Consider the following 25,419-nt stretch of genomic DNA (forward strand, 5'->3'; position numbering starts at 1 on the left):
TCTACTCAAATCCTTAATGCAAATGCTTATAGCAGCTTTATTCATACTCACCAAAAACTGGAAGCAACAAAGATGCCCTTCAATAAGCAAAGGGATAAACAAACTGGTACACTGAATAGAATTGGAATATTATTCAGTGATAATAAGGAATGATCAATGAAGTCATGCAAAGACATTGATGAATCTTAAACATATATTGTTAAGAGAAGCAGCCAATTTGAAAAGGCTTTACACTGTATGATTCCATTTCCCATCCCTCAGAAGTCTGTAGAGATATGCATAATGCCTGCATTTTACATCACAATATTTCAGCCTTTCAAGTTAAATTCATTGAAGAGTAGTTCTCAAGTTCTACATTTATCTGCTTTAATCAGGAACACTTATCCACATTATAGAATAAAGTCTTAAGACAAGTCTCCACTGGAATACTTTATTGATAAGCATGATAAAGTTATGAATATCTTCTGACTACCTCTCTAAACTATTTTCCTATGCAAGAAGATGTTTGTATGAAAAATAATTAAGCTAATCCTTTTATTATTTTACTTATAATTTAATTACTTTGGATTGAAAAAGTTTCCACAAATTAAAATATCCTGGTTACTTGCATAGATCCTCCTTTTGTACACTGGATAACAATAGATGAATACTGATACTTATTTATCTTGGATAATTTTGAAATTGTCCAGCCTGGACTGGGGAATTGCTAGATATCTCTTTCTCTGCAGTTATATGAGCCACATGCCCCTGAATTATGCTCTTAAATCTATGCTAAGCATTATACAAAGAAAAGCTAAGTCTTACAATCTGTGCCCTCTAGTAGGTTATAGTTAAAAGTTAAGCAAATATTTGGAATATGATAAAAAATTTATACCATTACAAGTGCAGCACAACAGAGACTACTAAGCTACAATATTGGAAACAGGAATTAACTTTTTAAATTTTTTTCTGTAAAAGCTTATTTAACATAGGACAGAGTAAAACTGGATATAAATTATAGCCTTAATGACATTTATTTTTTATTTTATTTTCCCAGTTTTATTGAGACATAATTGGCATAGAACAGTGCATTCATCCAAGCATAATATGTACATGTTGAAGCATATGTACAACATAATGATTTGATATGCATATAGTATGAAATTTTAACCACAATAATTTTAGTTAACATCAATCACAGGTTAACAATTTACTGGAAGAAGTAGAAATTTTTATTACACTTATCAACAGCAGATTATTTTAAGACTCCGTAGGACTATATGCTTTAGAACTACATGCATGTGTGAATAGAGATTGGGATGGTTGATGCTTCTAGGCACACAATGTAATATTAACAAAATAATAACAACAGTAGCAGGTAAATGTAGCCAAACATATGGTCTTGATGACTTTTAACATTTTTAGTATTTATTACTGAAGTTAACAGTGAAAACTGCATATAATGCATCTTAATATAAAATTACAGTAGACTTGAAATAAGTTTTTTTCAACTTTACAACAAAAAGCAATAAACTAATATACATTCTTTTGGAAGTTGTTTTTAGATCTGGATTGGGTGCAGATTTCTTTATTTATGGTTTATGTTATCATGTATGAAATCAGGTTTCAAAATTCATGTGCGATATTATAAAATCACCTAAGAAAAGTCTCTTCTCCCTTTGGGTGACTTAATTTCAGTCATCTGTAAACATTCATGTTACTTCTAAACATTTGCTAGTGTAAGTCTGCAGTCCCAAAAGCTTTTCTTCCTGTATTGGTGATGGCATCATTCTACAGATAGATTAGGAAGGGCCAGAATTGAGAAGAAAGCTATCTTTTAATCTTGTATATACCCCTTTTGAAATGTATATAATTGTTCATATTTTCAAAATGGTCACAACCTAATTTGGTTATCAAAACTATTTAAATAATTATTTTGCTTTTTTTAAGATAAAGTTTCTAAGTGATTCAAACACACTTTGTAATTTGGATTTTTAATATACATGCTATTTAGCTATCATGTTCCAAGTGTCAAGATTCAGAAACTAAATCTTTTTGCTTAGCCACATTACCTACTAGATTCTGGTGTTTCTAAACATGGATCGAAGCCCTTTTAAAAGCAAGATTTTCCAAACATATGGTCATTAAAGGGAATCGCAGGGGGCAGTGGGAGGGCATGGGGAGAGAAATAAATTAGGTGTTTTGAATTAATATATACACACTACCATATATAAAATAGAAAATCAACAATGACCTACTGTAACTCTACTCAGGGAACTCTACTCAACATTCTGTAATAACCTAAATGGGAAAAGAATTTGAACAAGAATAGATATATGTATATGTATAACTGAATCACTTTGCTATACACCTGAAGCTAACAAAAAATTGTAAATGAAATATACTCCAATATAAAATAAAATTTTAAAATAATAAAGATAATAAAAATAAAAAATAGATAAAAACAGTGACCTACTGTATAGCACAGGGAACTATATTTAGTATCTTGTAATAACCCATAATGGAAAGGAATCTGAAAAATAATATATATATGTATAACTGAATCACTTTGCTGTACACCTGAAACTAACACAACATTGTAATTATACTTCCATTTCAAAAAATTGTTAAAAATTTATATCATCTTTAACTGGCTATCAATTGATTTCAACTCCATGTAAAAAATAAATAATTTTTTAAAAAATAAATGTTTTCAATAAAAAATGCACCAGTCAAATGAATTTGGATTCTTAATCTATTGTGCAAGTCTTCAGAATAGCTCTGTTCTTCATTCTTTCACACTTGAGTAGCTTAGGGACATCCTGGCTGGTAAGACATAGTTTTCCCCTAAATTAGGCCTTATTCTTTAGAAAATGCTTATATACTTGTTTTTGTTTTGTTTTAATCTGTTCAAAACATCAGCCTTTATGAATAAGTTATTTTTAAATAGCATACTTTAAGGCAAGAAAAGTAGGTCTAAGTTTGGGCAATTTAATAACATTATATTAATGCTGTCATTTAAAGGTATAAATATTTTAAATACAGTTGTAAAAGTAATTATGGACTTTTTTCTTTCACCTGAGGTTTTAGGATAGTAGTGTGGGTGGCAGGATAATTTTCTGCTGTATAGATATTTTATTAAATTAAACTGTCTTGTCTCTCACATGCTGCAAATGAAACATCTTAATTTTTATGATTATATTTGTTTTATACTCATTGCAAAAGCTTTCCCATTCTCAGGTAAGAACACTGACTGAAAAGTCATACCTTCTGATACACTGTTTGGAGTTTAATTACATTTTACAAGAATAATTCTCATTTTTATGTCTGTGTTATACCTTAGTTCAGTAAGATAAAAATATTTTTTAAAAGAGAATGTGAGAACAAAATAGAACCTGTACAATGCAGTGAAATTAAAGAACAGAATAATTTAAGTGGCAAAAGTATACTGGGGTTCAAATTTATATTACAGAATCCTCAGCCACACATGAGTTTTAGTGACAGCAAATGTAAACTTATAAACAGTAAACCTGTATGCTTATGTATTATGCAGTAGACACCCAATAATGTTAATTGACTGTCTGAAAAAATTTCCCATCAAGTAGAAGGTTTACCACTGATCTTTCTTCTCACTTAAGGTTATGCAAAAGGTTACTGTCATTTGATCTCTTAAAATTGCATATTAAGTATGGATGTGCGTAACTTAATATCCATATATGATGCCAAAAATGGACTTTTTTAACACTGAAAAATTTAACAGCACTTTCTGCTACTGGATTAAGATTGTGAGACATATGTAAGGAAAAATTATGTAAGTTTTCCTCAGTGCTGAACTACCTGATTTGCTACTATGCTTACCCACTTTATGTCTAATTCTAAGATCCTGTACTCTCCTTTCTGTCCTAGTGACTGCTGTTTTATTAGATCTGAACATTCCAAGATGTCTACAGGTTTATTCTATTGTATCAATAAGAGACTCCTCTCAAATTACATTAAAAAAAAATTTATTGGAGTATAGTTGACTTACAATAGTGTGTTTGTTTCAAGTGTACAGCAAAGTGAATCAGTTATACATATACATATATCCACTCTTTTTTAGATTATTTTCCCAGATAGGCCATTACAGAGTATTGAGTAGAGTTCCCTGTGCTATACAGTAGGTCCCTATTAGTTATCTATTTTATATATAGTAATGTGTATATGTCAATCCCAATCTTCCAATTTATCCTCCCCACCCCCACGCTTACATAACCATAAGTTTGTTTTCTACATCTGTAACTCTATTTCTGTTTTGTACATAAGTTCATTTGTATCCTTTGATGTGGCTTTCCTATTTTGATTTATTTTTAAATTTTTTCCTAATTTTATTAATTACTAAATTAATAATGGAGAAATATAACCAATGTATAAGAACTATAGGAAGTAAGCAACAGAAGTAGTGGCAATGAACAGATGACCAAGTGCAATATTGCAGAAGGATCCTGCAACAGTTTGCCTTTTAGGTCCAGAACTTTGCTTCAGGACTCCCAAATATTGGGCTTCCAATATTTAATTTAGTCAACAGAGAAAGTTCCTCAGACAGCACATAATAGCTGGCAGTATCAAATGTGAACCTGAGCAGCCATCACAGGGGGATCTCTAGAAGACCTTCTGAATGGTGATGTGATACTGGCAAGACAGGAAATCAGACCTTCTTCACATGCTAGATATCATCCAAGTGACATCTGTGTTCCCTGGGAACTGTGACTAAAATATAAATAGTAAAAAAAAAAAAAAAACAAAAAACAAACAAAAAAGCTACATCCTCTGTCTTGAACATATATAATTTTTAGAAGAAGACAAAAGTAGGCAGGATGAGATGCCCTTCACAAAGAAGCTGGGGAAAATTCCAAGCATGCCCAGCTACAGCTGTTTTTTGTTTTGTTTTGTTTTCTAAAATAGCAGGTTATTCCCTCAGGTATATGTGATTCTTCTTTTAAATTAGCCTCCCACTAATATCACCTTGTATTTTCTTCCTGTTTAGGACAGAGGTAGATGTGGGGGGGGCGGAGTAGATGCCAGTGGGATACTAACGTTTATTGGGTCCCTCTATGAGCATGTTTTGTTTTATATGGGTTTTCTCTTTTAATCTTTTTAGCAATCCTATGAGGTAGGTAGTATTATTCCCATTTCCAGATAAGGAAACTAAGCCTCAGAGATTAAGTCACTTGCCCACAGATAGGAAGAGACAAAGTTAAGATTAAAATCCAGGACTTTCTTGATTCCCACTATTTTGCACTAAGGAGTAAAATTACTGCTCACTACTTGTTGCCATATCTAAGCCCCTACTATATGCACATCAAAATCGGAATCTCTGCTGCCTCTGGCTTTTAATTTTTGTTGCTAGAGAAGTTTTGTAAACATGTTGAAGTGATGTGAGATTTTGTTGTGTAGATTCTCAGAAACTTTGCTCTTGTATGTAGAGGGTTGCCAGCAATTCCTTTATTTTGTATTGAGACTACTGCCTGCTAAGTTTAGAGAAAAAAACCCTTATTTGATTCTTTCCAAAGAGGATGAGTCAGTTTCTCCAGGGAATTCTTTAAAAGTCTAGTTATCTGCATTCAATGTTTTTAAACTTACCTATGATAATAAGGGTTTTTTGCTTTACATCTGCTCATCAATATAAAGAAGTTTTCTGTTTCTGCCTGATACATTTTGTATGGTGTTCCTGTAGCAGAAGATTGTGATTGAAACTGTACGTGAGACAAGAAAAATGTCAGCTGGACACTGTCACTTTAAATTCTAGAGCTGGCTATTGATCTTTTTAAAAGAGTGAAACCAAAAATGACAGTAAGTTCTTATATGTGGTGGCTTTTGAAGTATATTGAGTCAAGGATTTAGATGACGGTATTCCTAGGACTAAAGATTCAAGATACCCTATGCCCAGACACCTAGAGTGTAAAGTTGAAGGATGTTCTTCTAAGATTAAAGTACAAGTGGCCTTAGGTTTATAAAAAGATTAGTCAGAGTTCTCCAGAGAAACAGAACCAATAAGATGTATGTATGTATATATGTGTATGTATATTTATATGAGGGAAGAGAGAATTATATATATGTGTGTGTGTGTGTGTATATATATATGTATATATATATATACATATACATGTATATATATATATACATATATATATATGTATATATATATATATATATATATATATATAGAGAGAGAGAGAGAGAGAGAGAGAGAGAGAGAAATTATAAGGGATTGGCTCACACAATTATGGAGGCTTAAGATGTCCCAAGATCTGCAGTCAGCAAGCTAGAGACCTAAGAAAGCCAGAGTGTAGTTCCAGTCGAAGTCCTAAGACTTGAGAATCAGGACAGCTGATAGTGCAAGGTCCAGTCTGTAAGCCATCAGGCTCCAGTCCCAAGAAGTGCTGATGTTTCAGTCTGAGTCGAAAGGCTAGAAAAGACCAATGTTCTAGCTCAAGCAATCAGGCAGAAGGAGTACCCTCTTACTCAGTGTTTTTATTCTATTCATGTCTTCATTTGATTGGATGAGGCCCACCCAAAGTAGGGAGGGTGATCTGCTTAATTCAATCTACTGATTGAAATGTTAATCTTATCTTGAAACACCATCACAAATACACTCATAATAATGTTTGACCAAATGTCCGGGCACCCTATGGCCAAGTCAGTTGACACATAAAATTAATCAACACAGGAATATATCTCAGAAATTCAAGGATTAAAAAATATGAGAACTTAAAAGATAAATCTCTTATCTGATAAGGTGTTAATATTAGCGATATACAAAGAACTCCTACAACTCAAAAACAGAAAAACAAATAACATGATTAAAAAAAGAGTAAGGGAAGGAGCTTCAAGATGGTGGAAGAGTAAGACACAGAGATCACCTTCCTCCCCAAAAATACATCCGAAATATATCTACATTTGGAACAACACCTACAGAACACTTAGTGAACGCTGGCAGAAGACCTCAGACCTCCCAAAAGGCAAGAAAATCCCCACGTACCTGGGTAGGGCAAAAGAGAAAAGAAAAAACAGAGACAAAAGAATAGGGATGGGACCTGCACCAGTGGGAGGGAGCTGTGAAGGAGGAAAGGTTTCCACACACTAGAAGCCCCTTTGCAGGCGGAAACTGTGGGTGGTGGAGGAGGGAAGCTTCAGAGCCATGGAGGAGACTGCAGCAACAGGGGTGCAGAGGGCAAAGCAGAAAGATTGTTGCACTAAGGATCAGTGCCGACCAGCACTCACCAGCCCGAGAGGCTTGTCTGCTCACCCACTGGCGTGGCCGGTGGGTTGCGAGCTGAGGCTCAGGCTTCAGAGTTCAGATCCCAGGGAGAGGACTGGTGTTGGCAGCCTGAACACAGCCTGAAGGGTCTAGCACACCACAGCTAGCCGGGAGGGAGTCAGGGAAAAAGTATGGAGCTGCCAAAGAGGCAAGGGACTTTTTCTTGCCTCTTTGTTTCCTGGTGCACAAGGAGAGGGGATTAAGAGCGCCACTTAAAGGAACTCCAGAGATGGGCATGAGCTGTGCCTATCAGCACGGACCTCAGAGATGGGAATGAGACTCGAAGGTTGCTGCTGCAGACACCAAGAACCTTGTGTGCAAGCACAGGTCACTATCCACACTGCCCCTCCCGGGAGCCTGAGCAGCCCACTACTTCCAGCGTCCCATGATCCAGGGACAACTTCCCCGGGAGAACACACGGCATGCCTCACGCTGCTGCAAAGTAATGCTGGCCTCTGCTGCCACAGACTTGCCCTGCATTCCATACCCCTGCCTCCACCCCAGCCTAAGTGAGCCAGAGCACCCAAAGGAGCTACTCCTTTAACCCCATCCTGAGTGAAGAACAGACGCCCTCAGGTGACCTTCACACAGAGGCAGTTCCAAATCAAAGCTGAACCCCAGGAGCTGTGTGAACAAAGAGGAGAAAGGGAAATTTCTCCCAGCAGCATCATGAGCAGCAGATTAAACCTCCACTATCAACTTGATGTACCCTGCATCTGTGGAATACCTGAATAAACAACGAATCATCCCAAATTTAGGAGGTGGACTTTGGGAACAAAGATATATATATATTTTTTCACTTTTTCTTTTTGTGAGTGTGTATGTGTGTGCTACTGTGTGTGATTTTGTCTGTATAGCTTTGCTTTTACCATTTGTCCTAGAGTTCTGTCTGTCTGTGTTTTGTTTTTTTCTTTTTAGTATAGTTTTTAACACTTGTTACCATTGGTGGATTTGTTTTTAGGTTTGGTTGCTCTCTTCTTTCTCTCTTTCTTTTTTTATTATTTAAAAACAATTTTTTTATAATTATTTTTTAAATTTTTTATGTTAATAACATTTTATTTTATTTAACTTTCATTTTATTTTATTTTATTTCTTCTTTCTTTCTTTCTGTCTTTTTCTCCCTTTTATTCTGAGCCGTGTGGATGACATGCTCTTGGTACTCCAGCCAGGCATCAGGGCTGTGCCTCTGAAGAGGGAGAGCCAAGTTAAGGACACTGGGCCACAAGAGATCTCCCAGCTTCATGTAATATCAAATGGCAAAAATCTCCATCTAAATGACAAAGACCCAGCCCCACTCAATGACCAGCAACCTACAGTGCTGGAAACCCTTTGCCAAACAACAAGCAAGACAGGAACACAACCACACCCATTAGCAGAGAGGCTGCCTAAAATCATAATAAGGCCACAGACACCCCAAAAGACACCACCAGATGTGGACCTGCCCACCAGAAATACAAGATCCAGCCTCTCCCACCAGAACACAAACACAACTCCCCTCCAACAGGAAGCCTACACAACCCCCTGAACCAATCTTAGCCACTGGGGACAGACACCAAAAACAACAGGAACTACGAAACTGCAGCCTGCAAAAAGGAGACCTCAAACACAGTAAGTTAACCAAAATGAGAAGACAGAGAAACACAGCAAATGAAGGAGCAAGGCAAAAGCTCACCAGACCTAACAAATGAAGAGGAAATAGGCAGTCTACCTGAAAAAGAATTCAGAATGATAGTAAAGATGATCCAAAATCTTGGAAATAGAATGGAGATAATACAAAAAACGCTTAACAAGGACCTAGAAGAACTAAACAGCAAACAAACAGTGATGAACAACACAATAAACGAAATTAAAAATTCTTTAGAAAAGATGAATAGCATAATAACTCAGGCAGAAGAACGGGTAAGTGACCTGGAAGATAAAAAAGTGGAAATAACTACTGCAAAGCAGAATAAAGAAAAAAGAATGAAAAGATTGAGGACAGTCTCAAAGACTTCTGGGACAACATTAAACACAACAACACTCAAATTACAGGGGTCCCAGAAGAAGAAGAGAAAAAGAAAGGGACTGAGAAACTATATGAAGAGATTATAGTTGAAAAATTCCCAAATATGGGAAATGAAATAGTTAAAGTCCAGGAAACACATAGAGTTCCACACAATATAAATCCAAGGAGAAACATGCCAAGACACATATTAATCAAACTATCAAAAATTAAATACAAATAAAAAATATTAAAAGCAGCAAGGGAAAAACAACAAATAACATACAAGGGAATCTACATAAGCTTAACAGTGATTTTTCAGCAGGAACTCTGCAAGCCACAAGGGAGTGGCAGGACATATTTATAGTGATGAAGGAGAAAAACTTACAACCAAGAATACTCTACCCTGCAAAGATCTCACTCAGATTTCATGGAGAAATTAAAACGTTTATAGACAAGCAAAAGCTAATAGAATTCAGCACCACCAAACCAGCTTTACAAAAAATGCTAAAAGCACTTCTCTAGGCAGGAAACACAAGAGAAGGAAAAGACCTACAAAAACAAACACAAAAGTTAAGAAAATGGTAATAGGAACATACATATCGATAATTACCTTAATGTAAATGTATTAAATGCTCCAACAAAACACATAGACTGGCTGAATGGATGCAAAAACAAGACCCATATATATGCTGTCTACAAGAGACGCACTTCAGATGTAGGGACACATACAGACTGAAAGTGAGCAGATGGAAAAATGTATTCAATTCAAATGGAAATCAAAAGAAAGCTGGAGTAGCAATTCTCATACCAGACACAATAGATTTTAAAACAAAGACTATTACAAGAGACAAAGAAGGACACTACATAATGATGAAGGGATCAATCCAAGAAGAAGACATAATAATTGTAAACATTTATGCCCCCAACATAGGTTCACCTCAATACATAAAGCAAATGCTAAAAGCCATAAAAAGGGAAATTGACAGTAACACAATCATATAAGGGGAATTTAAAACCCCACTTTCACCAATGGACAGATCATCCAAAATGAAAATAAATAAGGAAACACAAGGTTTAAATAATAAATTAAACAAGATGGACTTAATTCATATTTATAGGACATTCCATCCAAAAACAACAGAATACATATTCTTCTCATGTGCTCATGGAACATTCTCCATGATAGATCATATCTTTGGTCACAAATGAAACCTTGGTAAATTTAAGAAAATTGAAATTGTATCAGGTATATTTTTCAACCACAGTGCTATGAGATTAGATGTCAATTACAGAAAAAAATCTGTAAAAAATACAAACACATGGAGGTTAAACAATACACTACTAAATAACCGAGAGATCACTTAAGAAATCAAAGAGGAAATCAAAACATGCCTAGAAAAAATTGGCATTGGAAACACAATGACACAAATCTATAGGATGCAGCAAAAGCAGTTCTAAGAGGGAAGTTTATAGCAATATAATCCTACCTCAAGAAACAAGAAACATCTCAAATAAACAACCTAACCTTAAACCTAAAACAATCAGACAAAGAAGAACAAAAACCCCAGAAGTCAGCAGAATGAAAGAAATCATAAAGATCAGATCAGAAATAAATGAAAAAGAAATGAAGGAAATGATACTAAAGATAAATAAAACTAAAAGCTTGTCCTTTGGAAAATAAACAAAATTGATAAACCATTAGCCAGACTCATCAAGAAAAAAAAGGAGAAGACTGAAATCAGTAGAATTAGAAGGGAAAATGGAGAAGTAACAACTGACACTGCAGAAATACAAAGGATTATGAGAGATTACTACAAGCAAGTATATGCCAATAAAATAGACACCTGGAAGAAATGGAAAAATTCTTAGAAATACACAACCTTCCAAAGCGGAACCAGGAAGAAATAGAAAATGTGAACAGACCAATCACAATCAGTGAAACTGAGATTGTGATAAAAAATCTTCCAACAAGGCTTCCCTGGTGGTGCAGTGGTTGTGAGTCCGCCCGCTGATGCAGGGGACACGGGTTCGTGCCCCGGTCCGGTAGGATCCCACATACCACAGAGAGGCTGGGCCAGTGAGCACTGGCCACTGAACCTTTGTTCCGGAGAGTGTGCTCCACAATGGGCGAGGCCAAACAGGGAGAGGCCCGCATACCACACACACACACACATACACACACACACACAAAAAAAATCTTCCAACAAACAAAAGCCCAGGACCAGATGGCTTCACAGGCAAATTCTATCAAATATTTAGAGAAGAGCTAACACCTATCCTTCTCAAACTCTTCCAAAAGAGTTCCTTCATATTCCAGATGGTGGAATACTTCAAAATTCATTCTATGAGGCCACCATCACCGTGATACCAAAACCAGACAAAGTTATCAGAAAAAAGAAAACTACAGACCAATATCACTGATGAACATAGATGCAAAAATTCTCAACAAAATACTGGCAAACAGAATCCAAAAGCACATTAAAAGAATCATACACCATAATCAAGTGGGGTTTATCCCAGGAATGCAAGGATTCTTCAATATATGCAAATCAATCAGTGTGATACACCATATTAACAAATTGAAGGAGAAAATCCATATGACCATCTCAATAGATTCAGAGAAAGCTTTCAACAAATTCAATACCATTTATGATAAAAAAACCTTTTGAAAGTAGGCATAGAGCAAAGATAATAACTTCACTCAACATAATAAAGGCCATATATGACAAACCCACAGCCAACATCATCCTCAATGGTGAAAAACTGAAACCATTTCCACTAAGATCAGGAAGGAGACAAGGTTGCCAACTCTCACCACCATTATTCAACCGAGTTATGGAATTTTTAGCCACAGCAATCAGAGAAGAAAAATAAATAAAAGGAATCCAAATTGGAAAAGAAGAAGTAAAGCTGTCACTGTTTGCAGATGACATGACACTATAACTAGAGAATCCTAAAGATGCTATCAGAAAATTACTAGAGCTAATCAATGAATTTGATAAAGTAGCAGGATACAAAATTAATGCACTGAAATCTCTGGCATTCCTATGCACTAATGATGAAAAATCTGAAAGTGAAATTAAGAAAAACTCCCATTTACCATTGCAACAAGAAGAATAAAATATCTAGGAATAAACCTACCTAAGGAGACAAAAGTCCTGTATGCAGAAAATTATAAAACATTGATGAAAGAAATTGAAGAAGATACAAATAGATGGAGAGATATACCATGTTCTTGGACTGGAAGAATCAACATTGTGAAAATGACTCTACTACCCAAAGCAATCTACAGGTTCCATGCAGTCCCTATCAAACTACCACTGGCATTTTTCACAGAACTAGCACAAAAAAATTTCACAATTTGTTTGGAAACACAAAAGACCCCGAATAGCCAAAGCAATCTTGAGAAAGAAAAACGGAGCTGGAAGAATCAGGCTCTGTGACTTCAGACTATACTACCAAGCTACAGTAATCAAGACAGTATTATACTCACACAAAAACAGAAATATAGATCATTGGAACAGGATAGAAAGCCCAGAGATAAACCCAAAAACATATGGTCACCTTATCTTTGATAAAGGAGGGAAGGATATACAGTGGAGAAAAGACAGCCTCTTCAAAAAGTGGTGCTGGGAAAACTGGACAGCTACCTGTAGAAGTATGAAATTAGAACACTCCCTAACACCATACACAAAAGAAACTCAAAATGGATTAAAGACCTAAATGTAAGGTCAGACATTATCAAACTCTTAGAGGAAAACATAGGCAGAACACCCTATGACGTAAATCACAGCAAGATCCTTTTTGACCCATCTACTAGAGAAATGGAAATAAAAACAAAAATAAGCAAATGGGACCTAATGAAACTTAAAAGCTTTTGCACAGCAAAGGAAACTATAAATAAGACCAAAAGACAACCCTCAGAATGGGAAAATATATTTGCAAATGAAGCAACTGACAAATGGTTAATCTCCAAAATTTATAAGCAGCTCATGCAGGTCAATATCAAAAAAAAAACAAACGACCCAATCCAAAAATGGGCAGAAGACCTAAATAGACATTTCTCCAAAGAAGATATACAGATTGCCAACAAACACATGAAAGAATGCTCAACATCATTAATCATTAGAGAAATGCAACTCAAAACTACAATGAGATATCATCTCACACCAGTCAGAATGGCCATCATAAAAAATCTAGAAACAATAAATGCTGGAGAGGGTGTGGAGAAAAGGGAACACTCTTGCACTGCTGGTGGTAATGTAAATTGATACAGCCACTATGGAGAACAGTATGGAGGTTCCTTAAAAAACTAAAAATAGAGCTACAATATGGCCCAGCAATCCCACTACTAGACATTTACCCTGAGAAAACCACAATTCAAAAGGAGACATGTACCACAATGTTCATTGCAGCTCTATTTACAATAGCCAGGACATGAAAGCAACCTAAGTATCCACTGATACATGAATGGATAAAGAGGATGTGGCACATATATACAATGGAATATTACTCAGCCAGAAAAATAACTGAAATAGTTATTTTTAGTGAGGTGGATGGACCTAGAATCTGTTATACAGAGTGAATTAAGTCAGAAAGAGAAAAACAAATACCGTATGCTAACACATATATATGGAATCTAAAAAGAACAAAAAAAAGAATGGTCATGAAGAACCTACAGGCAAGATGGGAAAAAAGACTCAGACCTACTACAGAATGGACTTGAGGATATGATGAGGAAGGGTAAGCTGGGACAAGTGAGAGAGTGTCATGGACATATATAGACTACCAAATGTAAAAGAGATAGCTAGTGGGAAGCAGCTGCATAGCACAGGGAGATCAGCTATGTGCTTTTTGACCTACCTGGGGTGGGATAGGGTGGGTGTGGGGTAGGGCGATGCAAGAGGGAAGAGATATATGAATATATGTATACATATAACTGATTCACTTTGTTATAAAACAGAAACTAACACACCATTGTAAAGCAATTATACTCCAATAAATATTTTTTAAAAATGGGCAAAAGACTTCTGTAGACCTTTGCCAAATAAAATTTAAAAATGGGTAACAAGTATATAAAAAATGCCCAACATCACAGGAAAATGTAAATAAAAACCACAATGAAATATCACCTCATACCCATTAGCTTGGTAACTATTAAAAAATTAAGCTAACAAGTGTTCATGAACATATGGAGAAAGTAGAACACTTGTCCACTGTTGATGGGAATGTAAAATGGTACAGTCACTATGGAAAGTGCTATGATGGTTCCTCCAAAATTAAAAATACGATTACCATATGATCCCGACATTCAATTTCTGGGTGTATACCCCAAAGAGTTAAAAGGAGGGACTCAGACAGATATCTGAACACCAACATTTGTAGTAGCTTTTTTCACAATAGCTAAAATGTGGAAGCAACCCAAATGTCCATCAGCAGATATATTGATAAACAAATGTGATATACACATGAAAGGGAATATTATTCATTCTTAAAAAGAGAGGAAATTCTGACACATGCTACAACATGGGTGAACCTTGAGAAAATTATGCTAAGTGAAATAAATCAGCTACAAAAAGACCAGTACTGTATTGTTCCACTTTGATATGCTATCTGTAGTATTCAAACTCATAGAAACAGAAAGTAGAATGCTGGTTGCCAGTGGCTGGAGAGATGAGGAAATGGGAGTTGTTGTTTAATGGCTATGAAAAATTTTGGAGATTGGTTGCACAACAATGTGAATGTATTTAACACTACTGAATTGTACACTTAAAAATAGTTAAAATGGTACATCTTATATTAGTGTGTTTTATCACAATTTGGAAAAAAATTAGTTAAATTAAATTTTCACCCAGAAGTCACGAAAGAGTATTCTTTATGAGGACCCCATATTCAATCTCTTATAGGTAAGAAGACATTTTCACTGGGGGTAGGTACTATATCAATAAGTAAATTGAATGGAATAATATATCTCTAAAGCATACATTTTTAAAAATCATACAGTTTAAAAGGGTAATGCATTGCTAATCATAGAAAATGTATTTATATGATTAAAAATATCATTGTTTACAAAACAGATATCTAACATATGTTTAGCACAGTTCTGGTCACTAAGGGTATACAAATTTTTTAAAAATAATAAGAAAGAAAAGCATTTCTCAGAAAAATAAGGCCAATAAGCATATAAAAACACTTGGTCTTTCTTAAAGAAATATAAATCAAAACAGCACGATACCATTTTTCACTAAACTAGCAAAAATTATAAAGTTGGATAATACCTAGCATTGATAAAGATATAGGAAAATAAGGACTATCATACATTTCAGCCTTTGTCCAGGCAATTTGTCTATATTTAAAAAAAAGAAAATTAAATGCACATACTCTTTGGCCAACCAATTCCATTTTGTGGTATAAGACCTAAAATTACGTCCCCATATTATATGTGTCTTGACATCTGGGGAAAGCTGAGAGGGTCTTGAATGATGGCCCAATCACAAGTTCCCCTTACCATCGTGTTCCTGAAGATAAAGTACCATATTCAAACAACTCTCCTTAGCATAGGGACCAGGCACAGTGGCTGCTTATCCCTGAATAGCAAGCTTCAGTTCCCTGCTAGCCCACATAATGATTCAAACAAGTCAATCACATTCTCCAGTGGGAAACAGAGATTTCACCATGCCTAGGGGTTACATCACAGTCTCTGCTTGTTCATTCTGTTTCCAAGTAGAATTACCCTATGGCCCTGCATGGCATACAGTATTCTCCTCTTATAGGCTGTGAGTATATGTGACTAATGCACTACTGTTGATTTCATCTGTCTAGTGATGGGAATGAGTTGTTTATCAATCCCCATAACTCTAAGCAGGAATCCCTTCCTTGTCAACTGGAAGAAGTGGAAGTGATACAAACATATGGCTTGGAATTTCCCATCATACATAATTGTAAATATAAAGCAGGATATAGGTACCAGAATGTCCATTTCAGCATTTATTTTAATAACAATAACCTGAAAACCACCTAAATGTTCACCATTAGATAACTAAATTAGATAATATAATTAGAAAATATTAGATAACAAGTACATAAGTAAATCGTATAGTGTCCATATGATGGAGCACAATGTAGCAGTTAAAAAGACTGAAGTATATCTGTATGTGATGATATAGAAAGGTCTTCAAGATATACGAAGTGAAAAAAATTAAGTTATTGTGTCATCAAATTTTTTCTGAGTGTATATGCATTTTTACCCTGGAGAGTTACCCAGGAAACTACTGACAGTGGTTGCCTTTGGTGTCAGGATTGGGAGTTTGTAACTAAGGAAGGAGAGAGACTGTAGCTCATTTTATACCTTTCTAATTGTTTGACTTTTTAAAAATCAAGTGCATAATTACTTTTATTTTTACAATGAAAATAAAAGTAAAAAGGCATGATACCTGCTATTAAGCAGCCCATTGTCTAGTGGAAAAATGAACAAGCTTTCACAAAACAAGTTTGAAATTTCAACAGCATGGGTTAATATCTGGACTGATGATTGGGATAAGGCAGAATAGTGCACAGCATATGGAAAACTGAGGGAGTAAGGTGAAGGAAGTGCTAATTGAGCTAGAAATTTTTTAATAGTTGTCACTTCAAAACGGTTACTTCTAAGTACAAATATATAATTCAGTTCCACATTTAACTAAGATACATACTTAAAACAAGAAACTCTGCTCCCCAATATCAGAGTTTTGTCACTTAGTCTTATTTTTAAGAGAAAAATAAAAGAACTAAATTCCTAGAAGTGTCCTTGAGGCTGGTGAAGAGGCCAGAAGGTTTTTTTTCTATTGTGTTACAATATAATCCAGGTGAAATCAAAGCAATTGTCTTCTCACATGGGCCAAACCTCAGCTTTCACCTAGATTTCCAGGGTTACTGGAATGTTACTCTTCACAAAATCAGCAAGATAATTGACTAATATGTCTCCCTCACTTAAGTCAGCAGTTAAGGCTGAGGGATGTCTTGTAAAGTGAAAGTGGCTTTAGATTTCAATAGAGAGACAAAACTGATTTCAACTTCAGGCTCCTCAGGGAAGAATTCACCTTCTCCTTTAAGTGTCCACATTTTTTTCTTCAGTAAATGAGTATTCAGTATTAATGTTAATTGATTTTTATTACCTTATTTATTTTCTTAGTTAAAATATGCTCTTAGGAGCTTTAAAAATAATTGCCCTTTCCCCCATAAGCTTCTACTTATCAGGCGTTGTCATAATAAGTTGCCTTCAACATTGCTAATGCAGGACATTTCTAACAAATCAAACCAGCTTTTATTTAGTTCAATTTAAGGGATGAATCAGATTTGGATGTTCTCTAAATGAATTACAAATTAATTGGCTCAGTGTGTTCAGTATTCTGTTCATTATTCCTTCCAGTTTGACAATAATGTAGGCTAGCTTATAGTGGAGAATTTGGTTCAATGGAAAAATATGGGAATATTTATGCTGCCTGTGAAGAATTATTTGAATCTACCTAGAAACTTACTACCATTTATTTTGCTCTTAGTTTTGCTTTGAGAATTTTAGCTCTACAACTATTGTACAATCAATATAGGAGGGACATCTAATGAGATTTTTATGTTATAAATATTATAACTTGAGGGTTATTTCACCTGATTAAAAAAAACTTGGATGGCATGTTTTGATCTTTTATTGGAAACATGTAATTTAGTACCAGTACTTGTAATAAATGTTACTTATCAGGTTTTTTTTTTTTTTAACTGGGGGGAGAACAGATCTAGGTGGTAAGGAAATTGATTGACACACACTCAAAGAAAAACTGTACTCTATGTCTTATGAAAAGACACATGCTAATTGTATAATCTAACTTCACTTTCTTGGTGGTAAACTGAGAATTCATATATTGTTTTTCCTCCTGATAGCTAAAATTTCTTTTCAAAGATTGTAGCTTTAAAACAAATTTGCACCTCTTGTTTAGTATTGTATCAATTTTAGTTATGATAACTTTTATTTAAGTCATGGTTTATATATTGTGTACATTATTTTCTGTTGTTACCTGTATCTAATTTAGGAGAGGGTTCCATTTTAAATTTCAGTAGGAAGGAAACATTGAAAGCAGTTTATGTCTAGGAAGGCTTTGAAGTCTAACATCTCTGTGGGACCAGATAATTTATTCTTAGGTAGAAGGCAGCAACAGAACCTCACATCTCATGCCATCATGATTTGCTACTTTTGTCCTCAATTCATTCAGTCTCACAGGCTTTCTCTCTCTCTCATTCTCGCTCTCACCACATTGTTTCATTATAAACACACATACAGGTTTTTGCAGTAGATAGATAGATAGATATAGATATACATATTTTGTTTTCAATATTTATTTTTATTTAAAATTTTGGTCATAAAGTTTCCTATTAAATTTTTAAAACAATATTGAACTTAGAAAGTGAAAATCTTCTGTTTTCCCTATATATACTTGGTTATTATATATTCTTGCAGAACTTCTTCCACATGTCAGCATTTTTCTTTTGTTTTCCTTTTTATTTTTAAACATCTTTACTGCAGTATAATTGCTTTACAATGGTGTGTTAGTTTTTGCTGTATAACAGTGAATCAGCTATATGTATACATATATCCCCTCAACAGCGTATATATATATATATATATTTTTTAATAAATTTATTTATTTTTTGACTGCATTGGGTCTCCGTTGTTGTGCACGGGCTTTCTCTAGTTGTGGCAAGTGGGAGCTACTCTTTGTTGTGGTTGAGGTGTGCGGGCTTATTATTACAGTGGCTTCTCTTTGTTGCGGAGCACAGACTCTAGGCACAGAGGCTGCAGTAGAGTGGCACACGGGCTCAGTAGTTGTGGCTCACAGACTTAGTTGCTCCACGGCATGTGAGATCCTCCCAGACCAGGGCTCGAACCCTTGTCCCCTGAATTGGCAGGCAGATTGTTAACCACTGCACCAGCAGGGAAGTCCCTATATTTTTAATTAAAGTTAATTTTCATATTTTTTACCACCGCTTGAGATAATTGGAGACACCATAGGGATAAAGCTACTAGAAAATAATCAGATATATTTCTACTTCTAGCTCTGCTATGGTCTCTCTGTGCCCTGTTGAATAAGTCCTTTGACCTTTCTTTTCATGCCTCCTTATTCACAAATAGAGGTCATTATTCTATAATGCTTCTAATTTATTTCCTAGGGATGCCTCCAGGATTCATTGAATTCAAACAATATATAAAGTCCATAGTTCATTGGTTTAAAAAAAACCCTAAGAATAAAAAGGATGGGTTTATTCTGAAACTTTCTGAAGCCATAAATATGATTGTTCTTTTAAAACAACATTATCTTATTACATATCTTATTACATTTCTCTTATTTAGTCTTTTAATTAATTATAACATTAGTAGGAGCCTATCTATGGTAAATCTAGATTAATTTATCAAAAGACAACACTGTGACATGATCCTGACTCTGGTATTTTTAAAATATATGTAGCGTGAATGTGAATATATGTAATATAGAAAAAAGTTTGAAAGAACATATATTAGAATTAACAAGTGTAATTTCCAGGATTGTTAGTGATTTAAATTCTCTTCTTTTTAAATATATCTGTATTTTCTACAATTAGTATGTATTATTTGTGTGACTACAACCATTTTAAGTCAACATTGCTTAATTGTTATCAGGTAAATTTTTTTACTCATTTTATTCTAGCACACTTTCATGTCATAGTAATAAATACCACGATAATGCCCATTTCAGGAAGGGGGAACACACAGTAAGAATTGTGAAATTAATTTATGTGTTGAAAGTAACCTAACACATATCACTCTGATGATTTAATATTCTTCCTTTGAGTATTCTAATTTTTAAAAATGTTTTTTACAGCTACAAGACCGCACTCAGTTCAGTGACCAAGACTTAGCCACCCTTAAAAAGTACTGGGACAATGGCATGACCAGCCTTGGCTCTGTTTGTAGAGAGAAAATTGAAGCAGTTGCAACTGAATTGAATGTTGACTGTGAAATAGTTCGGGTAAGGCATTTTCAATAATTTTCATGTTGTGGTTGATGAGTGTCATAAATGAAAGTCTTAAAAAGTTTTATGGTTTGAGTTTCTCTAATTAGTGATGTTGAGCATCTTTTAATGTGCTTTTTGGCCATCTGTATGTCTTCTTTGGAGAAACGTATATTTAGAGATTCTGCCCATTTTTTAGTTGTTTTTTTTTTTTCATATTGAGCTGCATGAGCTGTTCATATATTTTGGAGATTAATCCCTTGTCAGTCACTTCATTTGCAAATATTTTCTCCCATTCTGAGAGTTGTGTTTTCATTTTGTTTATGGTTTCCTTTGCTGTGAAAAACCTTTTAAGTTTCATTAGGTCCCATTTGTTTATTTTTGTTTTTATTTCCATTTCTCTAGGAGGTAGGTCAAAAGAGATTTTGCTGTGATTTATGTCAAAGAGTGTTCTGCCTATGTTTTCCTCTAAGAGTTTTATAGTGCCTGCCCTTACATTTAGGTCTTTAATCCATTTAGGGTTTATTTTTGTGTATGGTGTTAGGGAGTGTTGTTCTATTTTCATTGTTTTACATGTAGCTGTCCAGTTTTCCAGCACTACTTATTGAAGAGATTATCTTTTCTCCATTGTATATTCTTGCCTCCTTAGTCATAGCTTAGTTAACCATAGGTGAATGGATTTATCTCTGGACTTTCTGTCCTGTTCCATTGATTTATGTATCTGTTTTTGTGTCAGTACCGTGCTGCTTTGATTACTGTTTTGGTTACTGTAGCTTCGTAGTAGAGTCTGAAGTCAGCCTGATTCCTTCAGCTCCATTTTTCTTTCTCAAGATCATTTTGGCTATTTGGGGTCTTCTGTGTTTCTATTCAAATTCTAAATATTTTTGCTCTAGTTCTCTGAAAAATACCTCACACTGGTCAGAATGGCCATCATCAAAAAATCTACAAACAGTAAATACTGGAGAGAGTGTAGAGAAAAGGGGACCCTCCTACACTGTTAGTGGGAATGTAAATTGGTACAACCATTATGGAGAACAGTATGGAAGTTTTTTAAAAACTAAATATAGGGCTTCCTTGGTGGCACAGTGGTTGAGAGTCCGCCTGCCAATGCAGGGGATATGGGTTCATGCCCCAGTCTGGAAAGATCTCACATGACGTGGAGCAGCTAGACCCATGAGTCATGGCCACTGAACCTGCATGTCCGGAGCCTGTGCTCTGCAACGGGAGAGGCCACAACAGTGAGAGGTCTGCGTACCACAAAAAAAATAAAATAAAACTATAGAGCTACCATATGATCCAGCACTCCTGGGCATATATCCAGAGAAAACCAAAATTCAAGATACATACACTCCAATGTTCACTGCAGCACTATTTACAGTAGCCAAGACATGGAAGCAACCTAAATGTCCATCAACAGAGGAATGGATAAAGAAGATGTGGTACATATATACAATGGAATATTACTCAGCCATAAAAAGAGAATGAAATAATGCCATTTGCAGCAACATGAATGGACCTAGAGATTATCATACTAAGTGAAGTAAGTCAGACAGAGAAAGACAAATAGCATATGATATTACTTATATGTGGAATCTAATTTTTAAAATGATACAAATGGACTTATATACAAAAGAGAAACAGACTCACAGATCTTGAAATCAAACTTATGGTTACCAAAGGGAAAATGTGGCAGGAAGTGATAAATTAGGAGATTGTGATTAACATATACACACTACTATATATAAAATTGATAACTAAAAAGGACTTACTCTGTAACACAGGGAACTTTACTCAATATTCTGTAATAACCTCTCTGGGAAAAGAATCTGAAAAAGAATGGATATATGTATAACTGATTGACTTTGTTGTATACCTGAAACTAACACAACATTATAAATCAACTATACTCCAATAAAAATTAAGTTAAAAAATTGTTTGAGATGCTTTAAACAATGCCATCAATAAAGTGAAAAAGATAACCCACAGAATGGGAGGAAATATGTTCAAATCATATATCTGATAATGATCTTACCCAGAATCTGTAAATAACTCTTACATATCAATAATAATGCAATTTAAAAATGGGCAATAATAATGCAACTTAAAAATGGGTAATAGATTAGAATAGTCATTTTTCCAAAGAAGATGTACAATTGGCCAATAAATACACTAAAATATGTTCAACATCATTTGTCATTATGGAAATCAAAACCCAAATGAGATACCTCTTAACACCCACTATGATGGCTATAATAAGAAAGACAGGTAATAAGTGTTGGCCAGGATGTGGAGCATTTGGAACCATTATACACTTCTGGTGAAAATATAAAATGTTTTAACCACTTTGGAAAACAGTCCTCAAAATGTTTAACATAGAGTTATCATATGACAGCTATTCCATTCTTAGGTATACACTCAAAAGAAATGAAAAGTATGGCCACTCAAAAACTTATACTCGGGGCTTCCCTGGTGGCGCAGTGGTTGAGAATCCGCCTGCCGATGCAGGAGACACGGGTTCGTGCCCTGGTCCGGGAAGATCCCACATGCCGCGGAGCGGCTGGACCCGTGAGCCATGGCTGCTGAGCCTGCGCGTCCGCAGCCTGTGCTCCGCAATGGGAGAGGCCACAACAGTGAAAAAAAAACTTATACTCTAATCTCTCGTATGGAGGGCCAACTATGGGACTTGAGTATCTGTGGATTTTGGTATCCCCGATGGGTCTTGGAACCAATCCCCCCAAGGATACTTCCTGACTGTAGAGTCACATGACTAAGTTGTTGCAAACATACTTAAGATGTTTCTAATATTTGCATCAAGTGAAAAAAAAAAAGGTATTTCCTTTAGTGTTTACATCTACATTGATAACATCAATTCATAATTTTTTTTTGTTATTCAGACAGAGTAGCTTGTTTCTTTATTGCAGATAATACAGTTCATTCAGAGCTTTCAAAATGTGCTTGAAGAGAGAGGTGTAGAATTATGAAACATCATTTCAACATATATGACTACAGAACACTTTTTTCAAAAGACTGACATTACACAGGGACATCAGTTAAGGGGTCATTGCTTTAAGTGACTTCATATTTGCGATGAAATAGTCCTATGAGGTATAGAAGAACAAGGTCACACCTTTCAGATACAAATTTTGCTAATAAATAATTAAAACTAACTGATATATCAAGCATTAATCAAATATATAGGATATCATTTACTATTCTAGTCACCATAGGGCTAGAATGAAAATGTAAATCTTAGTTCTTGCTCTATTTGAAGAGATACATCATACAAGAGGAAAGCAACCATGAAATGGTACTTTCTTTTTATCCAACAATATTTTTATACAAGTTTTAGTACATAATGGTATCTGATGTTGCCTGATTACTGAAAATAAGACACATGGACAGTAAATCATTCACTGAAGTTATAAGCAGGTCAGTTCTGGACCTTACATTACCACTTGAGCTTTGTGAATTCCAAAAGAAAATCACTAACTGGTATAATGTCTATCATATAAAGAAAAGAAAGGATAACTAGATCCGCCAATAATTAGTCAGCAATATCAATGCACCAGCACTGGGGTATTGTTGAATCAAACTTCGTGATCTTCTAAAAATGACTATTCAAAAGTCCCTGGGAAATCACCAGACTCCTTTAGAAGGATCTAGCTAGAACTCTCTGTGTTTCTATAATAATATTTTATTGATCAATATTGACAAAATAGAACATTACCCTTCGTTTCCAAAGAGAGACACAAGGTCCTTGGTTTTGTTATTTAAGAAGTGTGTCCTCACCAAGTGAACCTACCTACAAAACAGAAACAGACTCACAGACATACAGAACAGACCTGTAGTTGTCAATGGTGGGGGATGGGGGAGGGATGGAGTGGGAGTTTGGTGTTAGTGGATGCAAACTATTATATACAGAAAGATAAACAACAAGGTCTTATTGTATTGCACAGGGAGCTGTATTCAATATCCTGTGATAAACCATAGTGGAAAAGAATATAAAAAAGAATGTGCATATATACATATATATATATATATATATATATATATATATATATATAACTGAATCACTTTGATATACAGCAGAAATTAACACAACATTGTAAATCAACTATACTTCAATTTTTAAATAAAAGAAGTGTGTCCTGTAAAATTAACATTATCTTTAGTCTTAATGAAAGATTATTACAAGGGCTTCTAACAATGGGGAACTTCCACTACAAAACTTGGCCATCATGTAATAATGAGAGATATTCTTCTGTCATATAATTTTTAAAAGACAGTATATTTGCTTTATTTGGAGGCTTTGGCATTCTCCACTAATGGCCTCTCTACTACATGTTACATTATTAACATTAACTTGTTTTGAGAATTGGCAGAAAGTTGCTATATCCTATTACTTCAAGTGGTTCTATGGTACTACAAACATAAACTAGGGACCAAAGAAACAATAAAAATATTCATCTATGTTAAGAGACATTATTCATAATGGTCAGAAATTCTTAATTCTATATATAATACAAGGTGGAATTTCAATTAACACTTTAATATTAAGGTGACAGCATTCACAGTTCAACCAGTAACTAATGGGGTAACTTTCGGTGTCACTCTCTAAAATTCAGTGTTCACAGCTTTTAAAGAGAGAGAGAGAGAACAAATTACCTGCTTCACTGGGGTGAAAGAAATGAGAAGTGAATATGTTCTAAGGATCACTGGTCCCTTCAGGGAGCCAGTTCCAAATTACTTAGGAAAACACTTAATACTACACTTAATACTATACCTTCCCCATGCCCCCAGGAGATTAGTATAAGTATCAACATACTCCAAGGCTCTGTGAAGTTCTGCTGTAATGAAATTTATTAACTTTCCACAACCAAGTGTTTCTCCAGTCTATTTGTTCCCAAAACAATTCTTCTTTTTCCTCTTAACACCTATTTGTACCCCCAGGAATCAGTGCTCCCCAGAACACACTTGAGGGTGATGCCTCATGAAAACAAAAAGATGAACTTTAATGGCCTCCAGGAATAAAAGTTTTGAACTTGATGATGTTATTCTTTCTGATTATAAGAAACACACACAATAAGACACCCTTGCCACCCTTGCTGGAGGTAGCTGCAGAGTTCAAGTACCGATAATGTAAC

The 25,419-nt window shown here is 35.0% G+C and overlaps 1 protein-coding gene across 3 annotated transcripts in view; it reads left to right on the forward strand.

The window, feature by feature from the left end:
• The window catches only part of HDX (highly divergent homeobox), a 161,604-nt gene that overhangs the window by 79,936 nt on the left and 56,249 nt on the right, over positions 1–25,419 (forward strand). For all 3 annotated transcript variants that reach the window (XM_059051263.2, XM_067022828.1, XM_067022829.1), the window contains one exon: positions 20,147–20,293. In XM_059051263.2, coding sequence (XP_058907246.1) covers positions 20,147–20,293 — 147 coding nt within the window. The remainder of the gene's footprint in view (positions 1–20,146; positions 20,294–25,419) is intronic.

This window comes from Kogia breviceps, chromosome X (assembly GCF_026419965.1).
Source record: "Kogia breviceps isolate mKogBre1 chromosome X, mKogBre1 haplotype 1, whole genome shotgun sequence".
Taxonomy (NCBI): Eukaryota; Metazoa; Chordata; class Mammalia; order Artiodactyla; family Physeteridae; genus Kogia; species Kogia breviceps.